At 42.6% G+C, this 27,295-nt stretch overlaps 1 protein-coding gene across 8 annotated transcripts in view; it reads right to left on the minus strand.

The window, feature by feature from the left end:
- The window catches only part of LOC132867290 (intermembrane lipid transfer protein VPS13B-like), a 335,496-nt gene that overhangs the window by 284,907 nt on the left and 23,294 nt on the right, over positions 1 to 27,295 (minus strand). For all 8 annotated transcript variants that reach the window (XM_060900109.1, XM_060900106.1, XM_060900105.1 and 5 more), the window contains 5 exons: positions 26,724 to 26,867; positions 10,959 to 11,061; positions 8,118 to 8,285; positions 7,378 to 7,559; positions 1,580 to 1,751 (listed from right to left, as the gene is read on the minus strand). In XM_060900109.1, the coding sequence (XP_060756092.1) occupies positions 1,580 to 1,751; positions 7,378 to 7,559; positions 8,118 to 8,285; positions 10,959 to 11,061; positions 26,724 to 26,867 (769 nt within the window). The remainder of the gene's footprint in view (positions 1 to 1,579; positions 1,752 to 7,377; positions 7,560 to 8,117; positions 8,286 to 10,958; positions 11,062 to 26,723; positions 26,868 to 27,295) is intronic.

A 27,295-nucleotide genomic window follows, 5' to 3' on the forward strand; every position in this document is an offset into this window, starting at 1 on the left:
TGCGCGCACTTCCCAAAAATTGTGACCACCGCAGAAGCCTCGCAGACAGCGTCGCAGACAAGAGGGCTCTGATCGGTCCACTCTACATCCGCTGTACACGCACTTCCGCTTCCCTACTTTCCCGGTTTGGTTTGTTTTCACGACCGGAATTTTTAAAAAACACGAGCGAAGATGGAGCAGCACGAAGAGCGGTTGATTGAGGAAGTACGTACATCTATACGACTCCAGTTCTAGTCATTATAAAAAAAAAAAAAGTTCTAGTCATTATAAGTAACCGAAGGATAAACACTCCACTAACCACACCCACCAACTACTCCTAGCGACTTCGCGCCCCCTTGCGTTGTGCCGGTGAATAACATCGCGCACGCCTATTACTCCCCGCTCAACGATAAATTACAACTGTCTGCGAAAAGCTATCTGCGAAAGCCTTGTCGCGAGAGCATGCAGAGGCCTTTAGTTTACCTCAGGTTGGCTTGGCTACGCTGCTCCAGGCGGAACATTGTCCAATCAGAGCCCACGGTGACCCGTGGAAACCAATCAAGTAACTGCTAGCTCGGCCAGTGGAACTGCGCTTCGCCCCAAACGCAAAGACTGGGCAAGCAACGGATAATGCAGTCGAATACATATAGCTCCTAGGGGTATTCCTGAAGGTGCGTCGGCAAAAATCAAGGTGCGGCGGCCCGCCGCAGCCAAGTGTACATAGCGGAAACACAGCATGTACAACATGAGCTGTGTGTGTATGTTTTAGCGTATTGTATTACTATAAGAAATATGAAAAATACGAGCTCTGTGTGTGTGTCAGCAAATCTGTCTCCACGTGTAGAAACAAAAGGAACATGGCTGAAATGTGACTTTAAAAAAAAAATGCATATGAGTGATTCCACGCTTATGGGTACTGAAATGGGGACATGAACTTATTTTTAAAAATTCACCTAAAACCATTTCTTTTTTTACCATCAGGTCATAAAACATGTAATCTTTAATGAATGATATGTTAAAAGATAACTTTAATTTTCTGAGATGTAATAAAAACATATTTTTATGCCAAAGTCAAGCCTATGAGTTCCAAAATGATGTCTGTTACATTACTTCTGTTACGATTGTCCATCTCACGTCTGTTACAAATTAATTACAATCTAGCTATATACCATGTTAATCTTATTGAAAGAATGTGTATGTTTATTCTACTACACATGTTTATTAATTATATTTGCTAAAACATCACCTTCCTAGATTTCAAAAAGTAATTCTACATTGTTAAAATTGAGAATATATATGTCCACAACACTTCTGTTACGTTCTGACTTTGGCATATAAATATGTTTTTATTACATCTCAGAAAATTAAAGTTATCTTTTAACATATCATTCATTAAAGACTACATGTTTTGTGACCTGATGGTAAAAAAAAGAAATAGTTTTAGGTGAATTTTTAAAAATAAGCTCATGTCCCCATTTCAGTACCCATAAGCGTCGAATCGCTCATATATAAAATCTCATGATGTGAATCGTGTCATTTTCCTAAGCACAGAACATCAACAGTAAAGTGGTTTAAGGATGGTCTTGGTAAAGCCACCAACCTGGAATGTTAATGACAACTTCGGTGGTAGAGGTGCTCTCCTCTCTCTCTGCATCTCTCTGAGCTCTAATTTCCCCGTAATATAGAGCCACTGCAAGCTCCAGCAGCCGCACAAACATGGGAAGCTGTTGGTCCGTCAGAGACAGCTTCAGGCTCTCAACCATTGTGTGGATCTGAAAAACACGCACATGCATAAAAATGTGTACATCTTGACAACTACATGCCTACATATACTGTACACCAAAAAAAAAAAAAAAATCCATATACATTATATAAAATACACACACCGATCAGCCATAACATTATGACCACCGACAGGTAAAGTGCATTACATTGATTATGTTGTTACAGTGGCACCCGTCAAGGGGTGGGATATATTAGGCAGCAAGAGAACAGTCAGTCCTTGAAGAAGTTGATGTGTTGGAAGCAGAAGAGAAGGGGGGGGGTCCGTGTAAGGATCGGAACAACTTTGACAAGGGCCAAACTGCGATGGCTGCATGACTGGGGCTGAACATCTCCAAAATGGAACATCTTGTGGGGTGTTTCTGGTATGCACTGGTTAACACGTACCAAAAGTGGTCCAAGGAAGGACAACCAGTGAACTGGTGACAGGGTCATGGGTGTCGAATGGGGCATGAAGGCAAGCCCATATAGTCCCATGGAGCGGCATGGTGGTGTAGTGGCACCAAGCAAAACTTTCCTCCTTTCGACATGGAGAGGTGAGCAATTTATTACATTTTTTTTTCCATCGAAGTTGCATTTTGTGGCTTCGAAGCTAAGTTTTAGTGCCGTTTCTAGAACACAACATCAAGAAAACGTGGAAGAAACAGCAATAATGGAAGAGTTGGTTTCTAAGCTGCCTAAAACTAGCAATGGTAATTTATTTTTTGTTGCATGATGTACTCAGGCTGCCAGTCAGTGTGTGACACACACGCGCGCACACCCTGAAAAATCCTAGCTACGCCCCTGATTTACACGAGAAGTTTGGTATTCATTGGTGTGTTTAAAGGTCTGATGACACGAACATGACTCTATGCAATTTCTTAAATAAGCTATACAACATGGCAAACATGTTAGATTTCTGTTATAATTACGTGAAAAGAAGCTGTTGTTACGCGAATATCCAACTTTTAATTGCACAGCGCAAGAAAACTGGGTCCGTGGCTCGCGGCCATGTTGTGACGTCAGCGGAAGAACACGCTGCGGTTCACTGGCTGTTCTACTCTAGTTCTACTCAATGGAAATGGCGCATGAAAACGCCGGTGAACTCTCTAGTGCTAGCTCTTCCTCTTCTGGGAGTCTAGAATTGTGTTGCTCTCTTCCGAATAGAATCTATGATAGCCTACCCTCTTTACCCTTTGCCTCTCGTTGCTAGGCGGCGGTTACATGAAAGCCGCAAGCTTTCACAAGCAAATACATGACTGATATCACGCCGACTTTATGATTACATTTATGATTATCATGTAGAATCTATAGCTCTACGTACCTTTATCTTATGTCGTTTCACAACACATGTTCTGACAGGAGGACTGTCTTTGGATCCGGCATAGCTACTGGTAGACCCCCTCCGGAATACTGGCAGTGTTGCCAGATTGGGAGGAATCCCACCCAGTTGGGCGGTTTCAAGTGCATTTTGGTGGGTTTTGAACATATTTTGGGCTGGAAAACGTCAGCAGTATCTGATACTGCTGACGTTTTCCAGCCCAAAATATGTTCAAAACCCACCAAAATGCACTTGAAACCGCCCAACTGGGCAGGAAACCTCCCAATCTGGCAACACTGTGTAGTTGCCAGATTGGACACACATTTGTGCTGAACTGAACACCCAAGAGATTCTTTTAAGCTGGGAAGGGTGTCAAAACAATCCAAATCGAAGTGTTCAGAGCACAGGACGGATGTTGGTGAGGGCTCCCACTTGTCACGAGTGCGCCTGACTTGCTTCACCCACTTCGCATGCAGCTCGGGATCTCTGGGAAACTTGAATAAACTTACCCCATCCTTGTAGGTTTTGGAGCAAAAGCCGGCAACACAACGCAAAGGCATAATAACTATATTTATTTATATATATATATATATATATATATATATATATATATATATATATATATATATAAATAAATAAATGTATAATAATGTCTAATACAAATACTAATAATGATAAACTGAACACCTGTCGCATCAACAACAAACTGGTAAGTTAGGAGGAAGGTTCTTTCGCTGACGTCATATAGCTCCTCCTCCTCCTTCGTCTCCTGGGTGCTGCAGCCCCGTCAAATTTGCCCAAATAGCCGCGTTTATCATCATAACTTGTAAAATAGGCGCCTTCGTGAATTAATATATGGATCATCGGGAATTACTTTTTATGTTATAAAACATCGCCAAAGATGTCAAAAACGTGTCATCAGCACTTTGACTGCGCCCAGGCAAGGACGATGCGAAGTACTGTTGCCTCACAGCAAGAAGGTTCTGGGTTTGAGCCCAGTGGCCGACGGGCGCCTTTCTGTGTGGAATTTGCATGTTCTCCCCATGTCTGTGTGGGTTTCCTCCCACAGTCCAAAGACATGCGATTAGGTTAGCATGGGGTGGCCTTAGGCTTAAGTGCCCTTGAACAAGGCACCTAACCCCCAACTGCTCCCCAGGCGCTGTTAGCATGGCTGCCCACTGCTCCAGGCATGCGTGTGTGCGCGCTCATTGCTCACGTGTGCGTTCACTGCATTGCACAAGCGTAGGTGTGATGAATAAAGTTGTTGTTGTTCTTCAATCTGCTGAAAAAGTTAGTGCCAACACCTTCCTGTTTTAAAGGCTGTCCACACGGCAACGGATTCAGGTGAATCTGATAAAATTGTTTATCGTTTCGGCCTGGCGTCCACACGGCACCGGCGTTTTGGGTGCCCCAAAACGATATTTTTTGAGAACGGGTTCCAGAGTGGAAAAATCTGGCAACGGCGCCGTTGCGAAGTCGTCTGGATGAGTAGAACGGATTTGTTTACGATGATGTCACAACCACATGACTAGAACAAGCAGCACTCTCGCTGTTTTGTATGAACCACTGCATTGCATTCACTTTTGTATACAGCTTTTCTTTTAAACAAACAAGTAACTGAACCATTTCTTGAATTTATTTTTTTTTATTGGATAAGACTGTTTTTCAAAATGTTCACACAATATAAAAAAGTTATATAAATTATATAAAAATGCTTTTCAAAATGTTCACACACAATAAGAAAATTAAGTTATATAAAACTCTGCACACTAATAAAACTAATTTGTACACACAGAAGGCACGATTTCCTCGCGTAGTCACAGCCATCTTCTTCTTGCTGTTGTGCGTTTGTTCCTGTCAGTGCTTCACACCGGGTAGAAGAAGGGGTTTATGCGCATGCGTCCTACTTCTTCTACTGTTCTGGTGTCTCCGATGGGACCGTCTTACAGCACACGTAGAGGTGTGGCATGTGTATTGCATCGTTTTCAGCAAGCGTTGCGTTGCCATATGTACCTGATATTTTACTGATCCGTTGCCCATGTGGACGCGATTTTTTTTTAAATAAAATCTCGTTGCCGTTGTCGTGTGGATGTAGCCTTAGCCAGCATTAAGTTTTTCAGCAGCTTGTGCTACAGTAGCTATTCTGTTGGATTGGACCATATGGGCTAGAATCAATGAGCCTTTGACACCCTTGACCTTGTCACAGGTTCACATGGTGGTGCAGTGGTTAGCACAGTCACCTCACAGCAACAAGGTTCCAGGTTCGAACCTCACAGCCAAACGAGGTCTTTCTGTGTAGAGTTTGCATGTTCGGCCCGTGTCTGTGCGGGTTTCTTCCGGGTGCTTCGTTTTCCCGCACAGTCCAAAGACATGCGGTTACGTTAACTGGGTAGAGATGAAAGTGGAGCGAAGAAAAAGATCCTGAACTTTTGAAACTCAAACAAAGATTGGGGGGGCAACGTCCCCTGAAAAAATTTTAATAACAAACACGCAAAACCCTGCAATCTAGTGCATTTTAGTACTTATTTTCATTAAAACAAGTTATAACTTTTAAGCCTTTTTCTTTCATGTACATTAATGATTAACATGTCAAAAATATCAAATTTAATTCCCCTAGTTAATGAGTAATTTTCAGGAGTGCATTTAGAAAACGCGGTGATTTTCCTGGCTACACAGTTAACTACTTTGAAAAAAATCAGACAGTTGAAGGTAAACTCAGCCAAATCCCAAAACAGTACTGTTAAAAAGTAAAGGTCTGTTAGAGTTTCTAAAGCTTTCAGGTTTCAATGTTGGGGACACTGAGCCTCGTTTATCAATCTTTTAGCAGAGTTGTGCGTTTGCAGAAGCTAAAGTGAACTAAAAATCTCCAATTCATATTTATGCGAGTTGAAGCCAATTGTTTACATTCGTTCGTATTGCCTGTAAATTTAAACACACCAATGAACACCAAACTTCTCGTGTAAATCAGGGGCGTAGCTAGGATTTTTCAGGGTGTGCGCGCGCGTGTGTGTCACACACTGACTGGCAGCCTGAGTACATTATGTAACAAAAATTACCATTGTTAGTTTTAGGTAGCTTAGAAACCGGCTCTTCCATTATTGCTGTTTCTTCCACGTTTTCTTGATGTTGTGTTCTAGAAACGGCACTAAAACTTAGCTTCGAAGCCACAAAATGCAACTTCATCCCATTCTCATCATCTCTAGCCGCTTTATCCTTCTACAGGGTCGCAGGCAAGCTGGAGCCTATCCCAGCTGACTACGGGTGAAAGGCGGGGTACACCCTGGACAAGTCGCCAGGTCATCACAGGGCTGACACATAGACACAGACAACCATTCACACTCACACCTACGGTCAATTTAGAGTCACCAGTTAACCTAACCTGCATGTCTTTGGACTGTGGGGGAAACCGGAGCACCCGGAGGAAACCCACGCGGACACGGGGAGAACATGCAAACTCCACACAGAAAGGCCCTCGCCGGCCCCGGGGCTCGAACCCAGGACCTTCTTGCTGTGAGGCGACAGCGCTAACCACTACACCACCGTGCCGCCAAAATGAAACTTTGATGGAAAAAAAAATATATATATATATATATATATAATAAATTGCTCACCTCTCTTCACGTCGAAAGAAGGAGGAAAGTTTTGCTTGTTTTGACATGGCCAATTATTAACACAAGAGGAAATACTCGTAATTCGCAACTACAAAGACTGCAGCTACACTGGCAGCTTGAACATGCTTTCTAGTGCGATTGTGTTGCGCTTGCGCAGAACGGTGTCAGTCCTGTACGCCTTAGCACGTGCACCTGAAGGCGCGCCTAACGAGCTCCGGCACACACGCCGTTAACAAAGAACATCTGTCTTTAATCAATGAACTATGTTTGGGCTATTTAAGGACCGCGCCCAGGCAAGGACGATGCGAAGTATTACGCCACATCTAGGAACGCAAAAAATCCGAAAAATAAATTTCTCCATTCGGAAAACCGGAAATTTTCAAGAGTTTTGTCAAATATCCGGATAAATCCGGAAGACTTTCATCTGTAACCGGGTACTCTAAACTGCCCATAGTTGCGAATGGTCATTTGTCTGGGGAGGCTGCGACAAGCCTAGCATACACATGCTGTGGTAACAGCATCTCGAAACAGGCAATTAATTAACCAAGCTTTATTACACCGCTCTCAGCTAACTGTGTTAGTTAATAAGTGTTAGTGCAATGCCAATAGTCCTGCTAAGGACACACAGAGAAGAGGGAGAAAAGATGATAGGGAAATGAGAGAGAGAGAGAGAGAGAGAGAGAGAGAGAGAGAGAGGCATCTTACTTTGATGATGGCTGGGATTTTGTAATTGATGTTGTGGTAGGTGAAGTGGAGTCGAGTTCTGAAGGAGCACTTGTAGAGTAACGGGTCCTGATAAAACTCGATTTTCCCACTGGCATTCCGTTTATCCAAACACACTGTGCAGTCCGCAAAATTTATCACCTTCCGCAAAACAAACTTGGGAGCTGCAGAAACAAGAAGAGAAGAATATGGGATCCAGGAGATGAAACAAAGAGGAAGACAGAAGGAGAGGGGAAGGATGCACGCGCTGTAGATACGAGCTTATCAAATCATGCCGTGAGGACAGAGGCGGTAAACATATAACTGCTTTAGAAGGGGAGCGGGTCAATCCACAATGCAAATGACTCCTCGGAAGCAATTCCATTTATTGAACAATAACACTAAGATTATGTTTAACATTAGTTATAAGTTACATAGTAACTCTGTTACGAGTTATACTAATGGCAGTAACCGTGAAATCGTTGTGTCATAAATCTATTACAAAAAAATTTGGTTCGTCAAGATACTTCATTTCATTCGTGAGGCAGAACAACGGTGCCACTGTTGACTGTGTCTCAGTTGTTCATGATGGAAAAAAAAAAATGCAACTGGTTCGTGATAGCTTGTGGTGAGATAATGGAAACACTTGACTAGCTGATCGCATGCAAAGAAGAGGTGTAACAGTCATAATAAAAATTCTTTTCATGGAAATATGCACAGACAGGCAATATTTGGAAACTCACAGGTGATGTCCATGAAGGCCCTTTCCCACTGCTCATCCACTGTGTAGCACTCCGCTGATGTGATGTTGACCGACAGCACGATGTCATCCTCCACGTACTTCAGAATCAGGTTATTGATCACGACATTCAAGTTATTTACTACACGACGGATCAGACTCTGTACATAGCCTGGAGAGACAGAGATGGAGAGAAACAGACCGTCTTTCAGATTTTTCAAGTGTAGGTCATAAAAAGAAATTTTCCCGACACCCAATTATTTTTGTTTCATGGACCGAAAGCTACTGAATTCAAAATCAGACTTCCAATTTTATTTATTTTTCTCATCTCATCTCATTATCTCTAGCCGCTCAGCTGACTATGGGCGAAAGGCGGGGTACACCCTGGACAAGTCGCCAGGTCATCACAGGGCTGACACATAGACACAGACAACCATTCACACTCACATTCACACCTACGCTCAATTTAGAGTCACCAGTTAACCTAACCTGCATGTCTTTGGACTGTGGGGGAAACCAGAGCACCCGGAGGAAACCCACGCGGACACGGGGAGAACATGCAAACTCCACACAGAAAGGCCCTCGCCGGCCACGGGGCTCGAACCCGGACCTTCTTGCTGTGAGGCGGCAGCGCTAACCACTACACCACCGTGCCACCCACTTAAATAGAACAATTAATGAATTTAAGGCCGCATGGCCCTAAATTCTCTGCTATTTCTTCCATGACCCAATTCAAGATACTAGGTACGTCACGCATCACATAGTGGGCTTTCCCAGTTCGTGCAAGGCATTGTGGGATACAAATTTGAAACAGGAGAGAAAGGCACGAGTGTGCGAAAGAAACGTGAAAGGCCAACTACAGTAACGGAAAGCAAGAAGAAAAGGCATTACGTTGCGAAGGAAAGGAAACGCAGGACCAAACTAATAAATATCGGTGGTCAGCGAGCACCTCGGTGTGATCAGCTGTTCGTTTAGCGACAGAATGATGGAACTGTCAGTGCACGGTCAAGGTAAACCTGCGCATGCACACATGGACTTCCTCTGTCTGCTTGGCTGCGCGAAGTGAGGGATTTTATGTACATTATTTGCTTGGGAATCCGCTCAAATTAAATAACTTCTCAGTCATAGAACGGCCTGATATTTTGTATGAGATTACAGAAACCTATCACAATGACCAAATTTCAGAGGGAACTAAATTTCACCCATTTTATGAAATCAAAAAGCTGTCTAGCTTTAAATTCACATTTTAAATTTCTCTAATGACATGACTAGAAACATGAAACTTTTACTCATATTCATATGAGTAAAAGTTTCATGTTCTAACTATGATACTATAACTCCAAGGGGGGAAAAGAAAATTTGGAACACTAAAATGTAAATAAAAAGAGTGAGTGAGTGAGTGATTTTTTTTTTTTTTAAATTCCGTCAGCACCTAAGGCTATTTCATGGTAAGAGCATTTCTAAAAAAAAAAGTACTATAATTCCTTTATGAATAAATAATTAAATCAAATAAAAGTTGCATAAATAAATAAAACGCATCAAATACACATGATAAAAATTCTATGATTTCCACTGCAGACACGTGTCTGCTTTAAATACAGTGTCTCCTGAGGGCCTGAAGATCACAGGCCTCCAATGTCAGTTTTCAGCCTTGCCTCTTGCATACAGAGATTTCTCCAGATTCTCTGAATCTTTTAATGATATGTTCCATAGATGACGTGATCCCCAAATTCTTTGCAATTTTACATTGAGGAACGTTATTCTTAAATTGTTGCACTGTTTGCCCACGCGGTGTTTCACAGAGCGGTGAACCCCTCGCCATCTTTACTTCTGAGAGACTCCGCCTCTCTGGGATGCTCTTTTTATACACAATCATCTTACTGACCTGTTGCCAATTAACAAAATTAGTTTTATTTATTTATTTATTTTTTAAAGCATAACTTTTTCAGTCTTTTGTTGCCCAGGTCCCAACTTTTTTGAAACGTGTTGCGGACATCAAATTCAAAACGAGCATATATTTTTAAAAAAACAATTTAAAAAAATAAATAAAAATCTCAGTTTCAGCATTTGATACATTGTCTTTGTACCATTTTCAGTGAAATATTGGGTTTCTATGATATGTAAAAATCTGTTTTTATTTGCGTTTTACACAGTGTCCCAACTTTTCTGATATTGGGGTTGTACTTATCCTCCACGTTTTTTTATGTATGTGAGGTGAAGTGCAAACTCTCAGGTCATGGGCTCATGGGACAAAGCGAGGGAATGTGTGTATGTGTGAGAGAGAGAGAGAGAGAGAGAGAGAGAGAGAGAGAGAAAGGTGCATAGTGGGATGTTATCCCATTTAGGCCCATGCAAGCAAATCCTCCCTAGATACACAATAACCTAATTCGCTTAACTGCTCTACTGAACAAGCTATGGCTCTACAGGGGCTGAATGAACACTTACAGTTTGACATTCTGTCATGATCGAGCGGATGGTGTCACTTTATGAATGTTTGTGTTCATTGACACGAGTTAGCAAGAAGTAAAAACACAGAAGTAAAGCGCTAGTAAAGAAGTAAAAGACAGTGTTAATATTAAACACGTGCTGTGGCAGAGCTTAAAAGCTACGGTTATAGTGTGCATGATTTCCATAGGTTTACAGATCTGATTGGATTTAAATTTTTTTTTTTTTTTAAAGTACAAACAAGACTTTAGATTTAAATCCTGATCAACCCTACAAAGATGCTTAAACTAACAAAAGGAACCCCACTGACTGAAAGAAGACACACAAGATGGTTTTGTGGTTGTGTAACAAGTGTCTGTCTGATAAGAGCCAACACTCTGGCCCTGAAGCCACCACTCACCTGGGGGTAAGTCAGGGTCAGGGGAGCTCTGCTGGACTCGTCGAGGTTTAGGCACACTCTTCTCCGAGGCACTCCAGCTGGATGCACTGCTCTCATTCTCGTCCTACAAATACACGACATACAGCTGTACTTTACAATTTCCATAAGAGGAATAGAAGAGAGGGGCAGGTGAGAGGACAGAGAGGGCACTATGTGTGGGCAAATGGACATGTTTAGAAGCCCCTCCTAGATTTATAGCCCTGCTAGGTTGTATAAATAACTTTAAATCTAGGGTCAGAAAGCTGCAGTGCGCGTGTGTGTGTGTGTGGGTAAATTGTGCTGGAATGTGAGTATTCCACAGGAAGATTGTAAAGGAGACCTGCAGTTGATGAGCTGTAATAAATAACAAAGGGCATTCAAGCAATTTAGTGCTAAAGTTGAGTAGATGACAGAGATAGCGAACGTAACCGCAGGAAGAAGTTTCCTGTCTGCCCAGCAGGAGCACTTTCAGCCTGCCACATCTTATAATGACTACTCTGGTTTCTAAAATTATTTATTTGATAGTCCACAATAGCCACCAGTGTAATCACAGACTTGGTTTCTATAGAGATCTTGCAGTCACGTGACTGGAAAGTACACAGACGCCATCTTGTCGGGCAACAACACAGCTGAATACTGCTGCACTCGTGTACAGAATGGATCAATTTCAACCGACGGACTACACGGCTCATTTTTCTAATGAACAGATAACTAGATATATGTCTAAAATAAACGATCTACAGATTAGTGACCCTTATGGCTTTCCGGACGGAGTTTTCACGACCGTGTCAGTGGATTTTGAACTGCCAGCGGAATACCCAGACGTGTATAATTACCTCATCAACTTTCCCTCGCTGTTCAGTGGTGAAGCACTGCGTGCTTATAAATCTCTGGACAGTTACCTTTACAGAAATTCAGGATTTGTCAGCGACTCAGATGTGGCATCTTGTAAACAAGAAAATAATCCTCACTGGATGGGTAAGTCACTTAAGTATTACTAGTACTGCACTGACCAGCCGATTATAGAATAGAATAAGGTAATTCCAGCTGTAATTCCAAATCGACCGTCTTGTTTACCATGGATCTGGCGTTGGAGAGGTAGAGGCTTGGCAGTGGAGGTTTGAGTAGCTGTTTTCTGAGCTTAGTCAACAGGCCGGCTCTACAGCCTCGCTTTTGCTTCCGCTCCCGACGCCGCCTCCTTCGCTTTGCTTCCGATAACAATCCACAGAGACCCCGCTGGTCTTGCTATCTCGTCCGGAATGTTTTTTTTTTTTTTTTTCTCGTCCGGAATGTTGTGCATGTGATGGAAATTGCTACAAACCGTCATTTTCTGCTGGAAACCCATGTCCAGTAAGTCCATACGGTTGGAGTGGATATTGAAGTCTGGTACAGATGAACAACACGCAAAAATACACACAAAAAACAAACCTGCACAGGTAGGGAGAGCTTGTAGCCGCAGCCGTTGTAGTAGAATTGTATATAGTAGGGTTTTCCAGAAGAAAAGGTAGAAGTAGAAGCAGAAGTAGTAGGCGGAAATATGACGTTTGACCGACAAGATGGCGTCTGTCACAATCTGGATCGGCTGTGACGTCACATGCAAGTGCTCCATTGGAAGATCTGGCTCTTTTTTTAAAAAAAAACTACTAAACATTTCCTTAATAAGCCCATTTTGCCAAGAACATGGGTGTAATAATATATTACAGTGTACACATACAGCCCAAAAAAAAAAAAAAAACCACACACTGAAAGAAAAATGATAGGCCTTTATTCTGCCATATAATGGCACTGCAATGTTTCGACTGTCAGAATCAAATCCACACCAACACGTCCAACATCATACAGCTTGCTCCAGGGCGTCCTCCTCCCGGCTCTGGATTAATCAGTAAATCATGCGACATCAAGAATACGTGTGAGGGTGAAAATGAAATTGAGACTGGCCCAGTGTTGTAGTCGAGTCACTAAACCTTGGAGATCGCCCGTGGTTCAAGTCCAAGTCATTCAAGAAAATTGAGTCAAGTCCACTATCGAGCTGAGTCGAGAACAAGACTCCATCCGCACCATTTGATGGTGGCTGTTGCTGCCTTTATGTGAAACCATCTGTGCTACTGTGTTGGACTAACGTTACTGCTTGACTGCCCCATTTTAGTTCATAGGCTACAGATAAAAAGCTTGTTCATCGCTCAGCAAGCCCCACCCACTATCAACAGGGCAAGTAGCATGAGGGGTGAACACTAGCTAGTTCATCGCTCAGCAAGCAAGTCCCGCTATCAACAGAGCAATGAACATAGCGCATCACTTCCTTCTCTGGGTGGAGTCTTGCCAAAAATGATGATTAAAGTTCGAGGTTGTCCCCGTCGTCTCCTCGATAGTTCTTCTACATATAGACCCCTTTCACTGACGTCACCCGAAACCGGAAGTAAACAGACCCTGCACCATTTTGGAAGACCAACAAACTCGTGATTAGGGGGAAATAACGGCAGCGGTATGTGAACCCACGAGAATAAAGTGGAGTGGCAAACGACTTAAACAAATCTGAGCTGTTTTATTTATGATTTATTGGCCCAACAGTAGACTTGAAAGAAACCTGTGTGAGACTTGGCAAAAAACTGTGGATATAATGGATAAGTCTGTGCATGATCTGCGGACACTGAGGTAAGCAAACGCAAGGAATTCAGATTTAAAACATGCTAAAGTGGCCCCAAGTTGATAACTGTATGAGGAGCAAGCCTCCCAGACTTCTACAATTTAATAATAATAATTATTTCGGATGGTTTGGGGCTTGCTCGCTGCTGCCAGGTTGGTTGTTGAGTAGCCTGACTGTTTTTTTTTTTTTTCTTGCATGTGGTATCATTGTTGACGCGAGGTTGTTTTTTGAACATGCCAATGCGGACACGATTTCCCCTGATGAGTTATGACTTCAGACGCGATGCGTGTGTGGAGTCCGCATGATATGTGCGCAAGATAGGATTCTCATGTGTTTGGAGATCCGCGCTCCGAGACAAGCGCAAGCGCACACACCCCCAAGGGAAAAAAGGGACCCCCCCGAAAATATCGGCATAGTCCGAACACTGGGTGTAGGCACTGGGTGTAAACAACAAATAGTTTACAGTGTCTGGGTAGCAAACAGATGGCAGAATTGGTGTCTGGTCCTCCTTATGTTTCCATTCTCCCTTGCCGCGAGTCTTATCATATGGGTCAAACCCATCAATCACAGCCGGTTTCTCCACATACCGTGCCCTTTCTGCAGCTGGTAATGTACTCACATAACCCAAATTATCAGCCATCGTGTCACTTTACTCTCGCTCGTACTTTGTTTTATATTGTGAGTGCATGTACTTGGTCTTCCAATATGACGCCTAACAAAATCTCGCGGCGCGGTGACGTCATGTGAAAGGGGTCTATAGAACACATAGCAGTGCATTTTTTCCCACTGCACGAGAAGTCTGTATAAGCAAAGCAGACAATCCTAGGGGCTTCTCTCCAGGCATTTTAGTGCCATTAACGTTAGTTTGTTCCTGAACAGGTGAATGTGCATTCTCTTGCACGAAATTAGTATAAAAATTAATGTAGATATAAATATCTTGCGCCAAATTATTATGGCACGTTACAAAAAATAAAGAAAAAATCCGAGCCCTCGTCTCCAAATGCAGTTAATGCACGAGTCCAAGTTATCAGTGCTCAAGTCCAAGTTAAGTCACGAATCCTTAAAATTAGGGCATGAGTCAGAGTCCTGGACTCAAATACTACAAGCGTGGACTGGCCTATCACCTATTAAAACAAATTCATGGCAAAATTTAACTTTTGCCATTTCCCAAACAAAATGCCGACAAAATGAATAAACTTTGAAAAGGTCAGCTATACTGTTACCATAACTAACTGAACATTTACACCACAATCACAATGAAAACTCAAAAGCCAAACATACACTCACAATCCACTTTAATAGGAACACCTGTACAACCCCCTTTCCAAAAATAGTTATGTACCGTAGATGACGTTAAAAAAAGTTGATATTTTTAAATACTTTAATCAGCAGCTTTTAGCTACAAGTTGGAGTGCTGGAACTGGAGTGATATTTGTGGAGCTCCCATTGCTCCTTGCACCAACAAGTCTCAGGTACGGGGTGGTGATGTTTTTGCTTTCCTTCTGACAAAGAGAAGGATCTTTCCACCATCCCTCCATCTCTGGCTCTCTGGATGAAAAGCCTTGTTTTTTCTTAGCCTGGACAAAATCGGTAGAGGATCTGTGGATTTTTTTTTAATCAATGTTGACTGCCTTCATTAATTACTTGACGAGCCTTTCAGAATTGCTCCCTGAGTAAAAGCAAACATTTGGTTGTTTTATTTTCTCACTCATTTTTTATTTTATTTTCATGTTAGTTTTTTGCAAACACGTTTTTAATTGTTGTTTGTTTAAAATAAAAATTACATATTTAGTTATGCAATTTGATGTGCTGTATGCATGTCATCAACAACACAGAGAGAAAGAAAGAAAGAGAGAGAAGGAGCAAGAGAGAAAAAAGAAAGGAAGCGCGAGCGAGCGAAAGAAAAAGCGCACGAGCGAGCAAAAGAAAGAAAAGCAAGCGAAAGAGCGAGTGAGCGAAAAAGAAAAAAGAAAGAAGCAAAAAAGCAAGCGAGAGAAAGAAAAATGGAAGGAAAGAAAAGAAAAGGAGCGAAAGAAAAGTGAGCAAAAGAGAGAAAGAGAAAAAGGAGCAAAAGAAAGGGAGCGAGCAAAAGAAAAAGCAAGGAAAGAAAAAGAAAAGGAGCGAAAGAGTGAGCGAGTGAGCGAAAGAAGGAGCAAAAGAGAAAGAAAAAGGAGCAAAAGAGAAAAAAGCAAGGAAAGAAAAAGAAAAGGAGCGAAAGAGCGAGCAAGTGAGAGAAAAAGGAGGGAGCGAGAGAAAAAGGAAGGAAAGAAAGAAAAGGGAGAGGGCGAGCGAGAGAAAGGGGGCGAGCGAGAGAAAAAGGAAGGAAAGAAAGAAAAGGAGTGAAAGAGCAAGCGAAAGAAAAAGAGAGAAAGAAAGAGTGAGTGACAAAGAAAGAAAAAAGAGCAAAAGAAAAAGGGAGCTAGCGAGCGAAAGAAAGGCAGTGAGCAAGCGAAAGAAAGAAAAAGGGAGCAAGCAAGCGAAATAAAGAAAGAAAGGGAGCGAAAGAAAGAGCGATCTCAGTGACTGACCATGGCATGGTTATTGGTGCCAGATGGGGTGGTTTGAGTATTTCAGAAACTGCTGGTCTCCTGTTATTCTCACACAGAACAGTCTCTAGCGCTCACACAGAACGGAGCAAAAACATGTGTTTAGGGGCCAAATGATTGGCTGAACCAGTCCCTTAATCCCAATTCATGGCAAACAGGGACGGAGTGACTGAGGAGTGAACAACAAAGCATCTGCCCTCATCTTAGTGAACTTCTCCAACAGACAGGGCATATGGTGTTCAATGCATTTGAAGGGTGGGCTGGAACCCACACGATTCCCACAAGATGCATGGGACTGTTTTCCTTCAAAGGCCTTAGAAACCTTACTAGGACATATGGCATCATGGCAGTACCAACAACTACAACTGGGTGGCTGTCTAAAGCTACAGCAGGACAATGATGCAAACCATACACCTAAACCCAGAGAAAATAGTGACGATATAATCAAGCTTATGACATGGCCACCCCAGTCCCCGGACCTGAACAGCACTGCAAACCTGCGAGCTCAGGTGAAGAGCTCACAGATTTGTTCTTGAGATAAGATTTGGAAAGATTCTGTACTGAAGAGTCTCCTAATCATTTCTCTGTATTCTCTAATGATCTCAATCATTACAAGAGTGCTGCTGTGCCGGGAAAAGGAGATTGTGAAAGTACTAAGTGCAGGAGCACCAATAATTAGTTTTTTGTTAAAAATATAATTTAAACAAAAACACAGGCGTGTAGGGCTGTGCTCGTTTGCCATCAGTTGCTCACGATATCGTACCATATATATCGCGATATATCGAGTTAAACGATGTCTTTAATGTATTGTAAGCAGAGAGCGCGAATACGTTTGGCGCCAAATTTATTCAATCAATGAGTCTCGAGACGAGGCCATGGAGACATGGGGGATGTAATTAGCGGCTTGCAGCGTCTGTAGCAGAGCGCAGTGAAGCAGAGCGCCTAATTTCTAGTGCGCATGCCCTGAGTAACTGGAAGCGCCATTTGTAAATAAAAACGTTTTTGGTTGGAACAGGTTGCAAGCATGAATTTCCGTCGATTTCTGGCATGAAACATGCTTTAAATCAAGTGAAAATTGAGGACAACCTGCTACAGAACCGGGAGATATGCATGAAATGTGTCATATATGGGATTTTCGATTTTCAAGTAAGTAAACGATATCGTATCATACCGCCGAAAATCGTGCATGATCGAGTATCGCGAGCTGTGAGCACAGCCCTACAGGCATGCAGTACTAGAGTCCAATCCGTGCCCTAATTTTAAGGACTCGTGACTTGACTTGAGCACTAATGACTTGGACTTGTGCATTAACTGCATTCGGACTTGTAAATTGGAGACGAGGACTTGGATTTTTTCTAACATTAATAGCGCTAAAATGCCTGGAGAGAAGCCGCAAGGATTGTCCACTTTGCTTATACAGACTTCTCGTGCAGTGGGAAAAAACACACCGCTATGTGTTCCATATGCAGAAGAACTATTAAGGAGACGACGGGGACAACCTCGAACTTCAACTGTCATTTGGCAAGACTCCACCCAGAGGAGTAAATGATATGCTATGTTCATTGCTCTGTTGATAGCGGGACTTGCTTGCTGAGCGATGAACTAGCTAGTGTTAACCCTCTCACGTTATTTGCCCTGTTGATAGTGGGCGGGGGTTATGTCGAACTCGACTCAGCTCAGTAGTGGACTCATCTCGAAATTCTTTAACGACTTGGACTCGAGGCTGGACTCAAGGTTTAGTGACTCAACTACAACACTGCCCCAAGCACACCAGTGTTGCTTTTAAAAAGATTTTTCTTTAAAAAAATAAAATTATTTAAAAAAAAAAAAAAAATGTGGAGGTGCTTTTCTTCGCCATACACATTTATACCATCTTCAAACACAAGCAAAGTTGCTGAGCATCATATGCAATATGATGTGGGGAAAATGGCAGTTCCACTAAGGGTGCTGAATGAGTGCATGCAGAGGAATTTTCTACCAGTAAAACACTGCTGGAACAGTTCGGATGTATGGTGGAAGATAAATATCATGCATGCCTAGAATGAAGGACTTATTTTGTACGAGTCAATATGACAGATGGCCTTCAAAATTTTCCATCAACACTTAAAATTGATCATCGCTGAAGAAAAAGGAAAAAAAAAAGGGTGGAATTATTTTCTCACTAATTTGTGTCAAATCCGGGACACAATCTCATCTCATCTCATTATCTCTAGCCGCTTTATCCTTCTACAGGGTCGCAGGCAAGCTGGAGCCTATCCCAGCTGACTACGGGCGAAAGGCGGGGTACACCCTGGACAAGTCGCCAGGTCATCACAGGGCTGACACATAGACACAGACAACCATTCACACTCACATTCACACCTACGGTCAATTTAGAGTCACCAGTTAACCTAACCTGCATGTCTTTGGACTGTGGGGGAAACCGGAGCACCCGGAGGAAACCCACGCGGACACGGGGAGAACATGCAAACTCCACACAGAAAGGCCCTCGCCGGCCACGGGGCTCGAACCCAGGACCTTCTTGCTGTGAGGCGACAGCGCTAACCACTACACCACCGTGCCGGGACACAATCAATTTCATAATTTTACGAATACACCAGAGCAGGAGTACTATGATATTTTAAAAATGTATTATATTAACTTTAAAAGTCACTAAAATCTTTAGTACAAATACTTTGTTACTCTACTCAAGTAGAGTTCTCAGGGATCTGTACTTCACTTGCTTATTTTTCTGACAACTTTTTACTTTTACCGAGTACATTTTAAAGCTAGACCACCTTTCAGATTTTAAGTGTAGGTCATAAAAAGAATTTCCCCGACACCCAATTATTTTTGTTTCGTGCACTGAAAGCAAAATCGCAGACTTCCAATTTTATTAGGGTTTTTTAAAAATAGAACAATTAATGAATTTAGGGCCACATGGCTCTAAATTCTCCGCTATTTTTTCTTGCTTCACCATGACCATGAATTTGTATCCATGGGATACAAATTTGAAACAGGACAAAAAAAAAAAAAGGAGGACGTGAATGAAATGTGAAAGACCGACTACAGTAACAGAAAGCAAGAAGGAAAGATGTCATGTTGCAAAGGAAAGGAAACGCAGGACCAAACTAATAAATATCGGCAGCCAGCGAGCACCTCGGTGTGATCAGCTGTTCGTTTAGTGACAGAATGATGGAACGGTCAGCACACAGTCAAGGTAAACCTGTAGATAGCAGTAATGCAACACTGAATGCCAACTGTTGTAAAACCCAAAAGGAGGTCAACCTGTGCATGCGCATACGGACTTCCTCTGTCTGCTTGACTGCACGAAGCGAGCAATTTCATGCATATTATTTGCTCGAAAATCCCTTCAAATTAAATAACTTCCCAGCCACAGAATGGCCTTTTTTTTTTTGAGATATTGCGGAAATAAACATGCATCACAATGACCAAATTTCACCGATTTTATGAAATCGAAAGGCCGTATAGCTTTAACACAAATATCAGTACTTTTTATTCCTCACAGTTTCACATCAGGCTCGTTACTTTAGTTTTAATGCATTTGAGGTGAATTATTGATTTTTTAATATAGCATCATTGCGTGCCTTCCCAACATCAAGCCCGATTTCAGCCTAAATGAACGGGACTATTTCACACAGAAAAGATGATACGGATTACCCAAAACCAATCTGCCAACTCTGAAACAAAACATGGGCTGTGTTCAAATTCAGCAAAATGAAGTAAAAGGCTTTCGTTGGAAGTTTGTGTGTAAACATACTAAATTGTTCGATGTATACAGCGGTCTCAAAAGTAGCTGGTCACCGGCGGCAAATCGCCGGCTATGGCTTGTTATGCCGCCGGCTATTGTCAGTCGAGTCACAAAATTTAATATTAAATATTTCTGACAGCAAAAAAAAGTTGTGAACGTAAATTACATCCACTATGTCATGTATTCCCATTGCCGCGTCAACTGTGTTTACATCCTCGACACGAGTGCAGCCATTACTGCCGCCTGTGTTGCCAGATTGTGTTTACAGCCTCAACATGAGTGTAGCCATTACTGCCACCTGTGTTGCCAGATTGGGCGGTTTCCCACCCAATTTGGGCGGTTTTAAGTGTATTTTGGCGGGTTTTGAACATATTTTGGGCTGTAAAACGTCAGCAGTATCTGGCAACATATTTTTTTTACTTAATACAAGAAATCAATGGATGCCAACGTTTTTGCCAAAATGGTATTTTATTTTCCATTGTTTAGGCAGCTTCAGCATCATACTGTGAGATTCTGTTCCAATTGTTTTTTTTCTTCTATGAAGCCTGAGCCATTTATTTTATTAGTTTATAATTACTGTTTAATTTAGTCTTCAGGAGAGACTGCCTGCACACAGTACTAGTATTAATAGGTTTTTTTTCTTACATGAAAGCTGAGGCATTTATATTATAGTTTAAGGTAACTTCATGTTGTGCTGTGAGGTTCTCTGCACTTTAACTTTTGAACCAACAGGAGCATTTGGACAAGTAAAGCCTATTTTTCTGCATTTTTGTAGTCCTGGTAATCTTTTATATTGGTAAAGTTGTTTATAGGACCATTTCTCAGTGTCTGTTTTTTTAATCAATAGCTTTTCAGTAATAAGTTAATATTTAACATATCACTCAATTTTAAACAACCCCCGCGCCTCCCCCATGGCTTGCCCCCATAGTCTCCAAAATTTCTGTGGGAAACACTGGCGTGCGTAACAACGCTAATCAAGCTTAAGCTAGACAACCTGCCTCAAATACCCGTCCCGGGTAAATGTTATCCCAATTTTAGATGGCCTGTACCAAACCATCCCGCCCCATGAAAAATTCGTACTTGCATATCTCTCTCTCTCTCTCTCTCTCTCTATCCCTGCACGCTTTGCGTGCATTATGTCTGCCGCTGGCAGACATTTTACCATTTTGCACCCTGCTGTAAATTATTTGTACCCTGCTATTCTCCCAGACTTTGAAGCCCGTGTATATGCCTAATGTTTTGGCTGTACGTGAAGTACGCTCTTCAAACGCTACAAATAAGTTATTAGCGAGCATGTAAGCAGCGGATAGTTAGGCAAGGATAGCTATAAGATAGTGTTATATACAGCTGGGTTGTCGAGGTTAGTACACTGTACGAAGCAAATCAACACTGCACGCTTAAGTGGATTAATTTGTCACAAAGTACTTGGCTATTAAAATATGTGCAGTGGAGCACCTTATAATAATTAGTTGAAGAAAGCGTGGGTTTACTTCCTTCCGCACACACCCACACTGACCCCACAGATATATTAGATAATTCAATCCACATTCACTGGATATGAGCAATCGCGTGCTCTAACTGACTACTACTAGGCTATCAGCTCATATACCGTGAGTAGAGAAAAACAATGGTGGAGCGTTTTGCTTGAAAACAACCCCCCCCCAAAAAAAATACAAAAATAAAAGCAACAAAATATAGAATAAAAGTATCTTAAGAATTATTATAGCATTTTTCACAAATTGATACTGTCATTTTGCCAGTTTGTTTACATTCTAAGCTGAAATGATTTTGTCGGACATTTTGTATAAAAGTTATTTATTGAATTTGCAAAAAACAACTCCATTTCTCAAAATCCAGTGAATGTGGATAGGATAAAAACCGCTATTCCACCCAATCTCATCGTACATGGCTTATAACCAACTTGGCACTACGCACGTCCTCGGCTATCAGCTCATGTATGACTCGATTTTGTGGAATAACTTCATCTCATCTCATCATCTCTAGCCGCTTTATCCTGTCCTACAGGGTCGCAGGCAAGCTGGAGCCTATCCCAGCTGACTACGGGCGAAAGGCGGGGTACACCCTGGACAAGTCGCCAGGTCATCACAGGGCTGACACATAGACACAGACAACCATTCACACTCACATTCACACCTACGGTCAATTTAGAGCCACCGGTTAACCTAACCTGCATGTCTTTGGACTGTGGGGGAAACCGGAGCACCCGGAGGAAACCCATGCGGACACGGGGAGAACATGCAAACTCTGCACAGAAAGGCCCTCGCTGGCCACGGGGCTCGAACCCGGACCTTCTTGCTGTGAGGCGACAGCGTTAACCACTACACCACCGTGCCGCCCCGTGTAATAACTTAATTGTATTAATATTACTTGAGGTTCAGATCGCTTTGCACTGAAACGGCCAGTAGAAAGGTCACTGAAAGGGCTAGGTTTTACTTTTCTACTTTGAGTACATTTCAGAGCCTGTACTTTTACTTGAGTAAAGAAGTTGAATCAGGACTTCTAGTTTTATCAGAGTCTTTGTTTGACACAAGTATCTGTACTTCTGCTTAAGTAAAGAATGTGTGTAGCTCTGCGACATCTGGCAGTGCTTAGCCACAAGCATGTAAAACGTTTAGAGTAGATATTGCTGAGGGAAGACACGAGCTGGTGGGAAGAATGGAGGAAACCCCAGTTCTAGCACGTCACAACAATCCAGCTTAGTTCAAAGTGAAAGCATGCAGTATAGCAAGGGAGAACCACGCAGTCATGCTTCTTTCTTGTATTCACAGGCCCACAGGTTTGGTAGATGGCAAGGATCTGAAATGCTCAGAGGAGCTGGCACCGAGACATAACCCAAACCATCAGGAAGAATGACAGCTGATTAACGGTATTGAGCAAGAACAAAATACAAAATTAAAACTAACTCGAAAAAGTATAGCGAGTGATGGCTAACATGGCCACCAGTGGTAATGACTCAAACCAACTCAATCCTAGCACGTGTCACAAACTTACATAGAGTACCCCAGAAAACATTAGAAATGTAATGTAATGCATTTTCGCATACATTACAGGCATTTAGCAGACGCTCTTATCCAGAGAGACGTACAACATACCCAAAACAGCCTGGAGAGCAGTTGGGGGTTAGGTGCCTTGCTCAAGGGCACTTCAGCCGGTCCAGGGAATCGAACTGGTGACCTTTTGGTCCCAAAGCTGCTTCTTTATCTATTATGCTATGGCTTCCCCACTCACCACGGAAAAAGAAATGATGGGTGTCATGGTGTACATGTGGTCTAACATGCATATATATGGGGGGGGGGGGGGGGGGGGGGGAAGGGAAAGATGGCTATATGACAGCAACATTTATTGAAAAACATTACATCACTTTGTGGCTTTGTTACAAGAACCCAGTAGAGTGCACCAGGAGATAAAGTGCTCATTTTACTACCCACGTCAAGCACTAAATTACTCACAAAGTGACAAGGACCCTTTGAGGTCACACAGCAAGTCAGATAAGTAGGCTATGAGGTCAGGCGAATGGAGAGGCGCGATGCACTTCAAATTTACTACCTCAATCTCCTGAAACCATGGACAGAGGAGGTTCCTGTGGCTCTGGCGATGGTGGATCCCAAGAGGGAGGAGCTGAGACCAGAGGCAAGTCTATCAAGTGTGACCCAATTCATCCCAGTCCCCTATGGAGACCACCTCTCGCCATCCCAGAGAGCACAGGTTGCCAAAGGAATTCTCCAACGTGTTTTCACCTCTGCCTGGTGGCACTAAATAATAATAATAATAAAAGTTCAACTTACATAGCACCTTTCTCACACCCAAGGTCGCTTTACAACAGACCTGGGCATTTTCCGGCCCGCGGGCTGCATCCAGCCCTTTGGTTCATTCTGACCGGCCCGCGTAAGGTTAATTAGAAATTACAAAATAAACGAATTTTCTAATTTTACCTCATGCATGGACTGAATGTGCATTGCTTTTTTTTGAAGTTGTGTTCAACAAAAACGCAATGCGCGCGACATGAACATGACATGAAATCCCACGAAACCTAATCCCGCGATAACTACTTCCATAATTTGTCCAGACCAACCACAAACTTGTATGTCATCCTTCAAACGGTCCAGCCAATCACATAGTGTGACGTCACCAGCAGGCGCCGGAGCCCGAGCCGATCTGTAGATCTGATACCTACACCGAATGGACTGATGATCATCTGTCAGCTGTGCTTCACATCTCCACTTCAGACATTCAACCTGACTCTGATGCACTCGTTAAAGACCAACAGAGACTAGATTTCTCTCACTGAACAAATAAAAAACACCAAATGAGGTGATTAGACTACAAATGTGGGCATCATGATTATAATATGATGTATCTTGTTTGATATTTGGAGTAGAAAGACAATATTGTGATGTCTTTGTGTTTTGGGGTGAATGTGACTGGAAAAAAAAAAAAAAAAAGTACAAACGTTCACATTTTGTTAACCATTGTTTCGGGAAATTTGATTGAATAAATTACATTTTTTGTAAGGCAACCTCGTTTTCTTCCATACTCTTACCAGTCTTAGCAGCTTGTAAAAACAATGATATTTACTGCTTTATATAAAGAAATACAATTAATATTATGCAGAATTTAGTTCAGCCTTATGGTCCGGCCCTCCACAAAATTTTCTGTTTCTCATGTGGCCCTATGGAAAAAATAATTGCCCACCCCTGCTTTACAATTACAAAAATTGTAATTTTCCACCAAAAGAGGGTCAGGATGTAATTCCAATGGCGTAGCTAACCACAGTCCCACACTGCCTGCATAGCCACCATGACACCACCGGGCAACATAGCTCGGAACACCGCGCCATGGATCCACAAATCGAGCACAGAAGCACCGCCGCACAGAGCGCTGGAACGTCCCAAACCACCTGCACAGCCACCACGACGCCAGCGGGCAACATCGCTCAGAACACCACACCAAGCACAGAACGCTGTACAACCCCGATGTTAAAAGCACAACGAGCTCACTGCAGTCCATAGCAAGGAGCACAGGCATCACCCACAGTGGGCCAAGGCCTGAAGGAAACTCATGCCCAAAACTGGGCTCGGAGCTACACCACAACCGGTGGACAAAACATTCACACAAACATCAAACTTTACAAAAACACAAAAAGAAAAACAAAGGGGGAAGAAAAATAAAAAGCTCTGGTGAGACGCAGCAGCCAAAACGCACACAGCATACTCTCAACCAGAAACACTAACCTCATAAAAGCACCACACTGAGACTGCTCCTGGACTGGTGGCATGCAGCTGCCAATATCGGCTCCCCAAACACACACGCAAAAAAGTGGTCCAGGATGAAATGAACTCAAGGCTATGCTTGACATGGAGGTAATTGAGGAGTGGCACAGTGACCGGAGCAGCCCGGTGATTTTGCTCACTAAAACCAATGGTTTGGTCCAGTTCAGTGTAGACTTCAGAAAAAAGTCAACATGGTGTTTAAACTTGATGCACATCTGAACTGCTCAATAGGTTAGGTGCGGCCTGCTTTTATTCAACACTGGATTTGATTAAGGGATACTGGTAGAGACCCTTAACACCATTATCCCGGTGGGGGGTTCCACTCCGTTTGGGTTACACCAATTTGTCAAGCTTCCATATGGGTTGTGTGGAGCTCCAACAACATTTCAACAAATCATTTTTCAGGTTACAAAGCGGACATTATTCTTAGCGCGCATTATCATTTAAAACATCTGGTAGGAAAATACAGATACCACAGTGCTATAATAATGTAGCAAATTAAATAAATATAAATGCAAAATTGGTCAAAGGATGGGCGGCACGGTGGTGTAGTGGTTAGCACTGTCGCCTCACAATAAGAAGGTCCGGGTTCGAGCCCCGTGGCCGGCGAGGGCCTTTCTGTGCGGAGTTTGCATGTTCTCCCCGTGTCCGCGTGGGTTTCCTCTGGGTGCTCCGGTTTCCCCCACAGTCCAAAGACATGCAGGTTAGGTTAACTGGTGACTCTAAATTGACCGTAGGTGTGAATGTGAGTGTGAATGGTTGTCTGTGTCTATGTGTCAGCCCTGTGATGACCTGGCGACTTGTCCAGGGTGTACCCCGCCTTTCGCCCGTAGTCAGCTGGGATAGGCTCCAGCTTGCCTGCGACCCTGTAGAAGGATAAAGCGGCTAGAGATAATGAGATGAGATGGTCAAAGGATCTTGAACGAGAACTATGATCTCAAATCCAAGCCAAAAAATGGCTTGGATTGGAATGTCTCCATCACAGACAAGTTTATTCATTCTTGTTACTAATTTGTATGCCAGGACTACCCTTAAAATAGACATGAAGGAATATATTGGGGGGGGGGGACCCCACACACCATTTCAGACATTGTTGCTGTTTGCATCCAATTAAAAATCTAAATCAGCCCAGCAGCTGGTTACAACAATAAAAATCAAGAATCTTGGACAGATAGTGAACCCTCACCGAACAAGTTCTCAAAAAGAGAGACAACATATTTACTGTGCCAATTAATATCGTGCAATCATTAAGGACACTGTTGTTCTGCATACTCCAACGCAGAATGTTGTATAACAAAATTTAAAGCAGCTAGAAAATTAAGTTTTTGCTTGTTACATCCATTTATTTTGCCAAGTTACACTCTAAATTACTTTTTTTTTTAATCAAATAGAGTTACTTGGAAAAACACTGCAGTGCATCAATGAATTACTTTTGCATATCCACCAGTTTAAGATAGCGGTGTCTGATGAATTTCGTTTCATGTACAGGTGTCTGTCTTAGCATGGGCTGCTCACCTGAGAACCATCTTTCAGCTTGAGGATGCACTCCATAGTGTTGATTGTGATGACCACTGGTTCTGAGCTCAGCTTGGTCCATGGTACATGGATTCTCAACTCATGGATATGACCGCTTAAGAAAGTGAAGGGAAGCTTCAGTTCCTGTGCACACAAATACAGACAAGAAACAACAGGCCATAAGCCACAACTTCATTACATGGCATTTAGCAGACGCTCTTATCCAGAGTGATGTACAACAAGTGCAAAAGTTAGGTACCAGAAGTGCTGAACTTCTAGACAAGAAAGTTCTCATGCTAACCTATTCTGCTGAAGTACCAACACTCAGCAAATAGCCAAGGAAACAAGCTAGCCATACAAATGAATTGACAAAGTACAACTAAACAGAGAAAAATAAAACCCCAACAGCTAACCCCAGGCTAGACAGGTTGGTCAAGACTGATATGCGGTTACACGGTGGGCAGGGAAGCAAGGCAGAGGTACAGCCTGAAGAGGTGAGTCTTCAGTCTGTGCTCGAAAGTGGTCAGGGAGTTGGCAATTCTGGCTTCAGTGAAAAGGTCACTTCAACAGGG

Source organism: Neoarius graeffei, chromosome 19, assembly GCF_027579695.1.
Source record: "Neoarius graeffei isolate fNeoGra1 chromosome 19, fNeoGra1.pri, whole genome shotgun sequence".
NCBI lineage: Eukaryota > Metazoa > Chordata > Actinopteri > Siluriformes > Ariidae > Neoarius > Neoarius graeffei.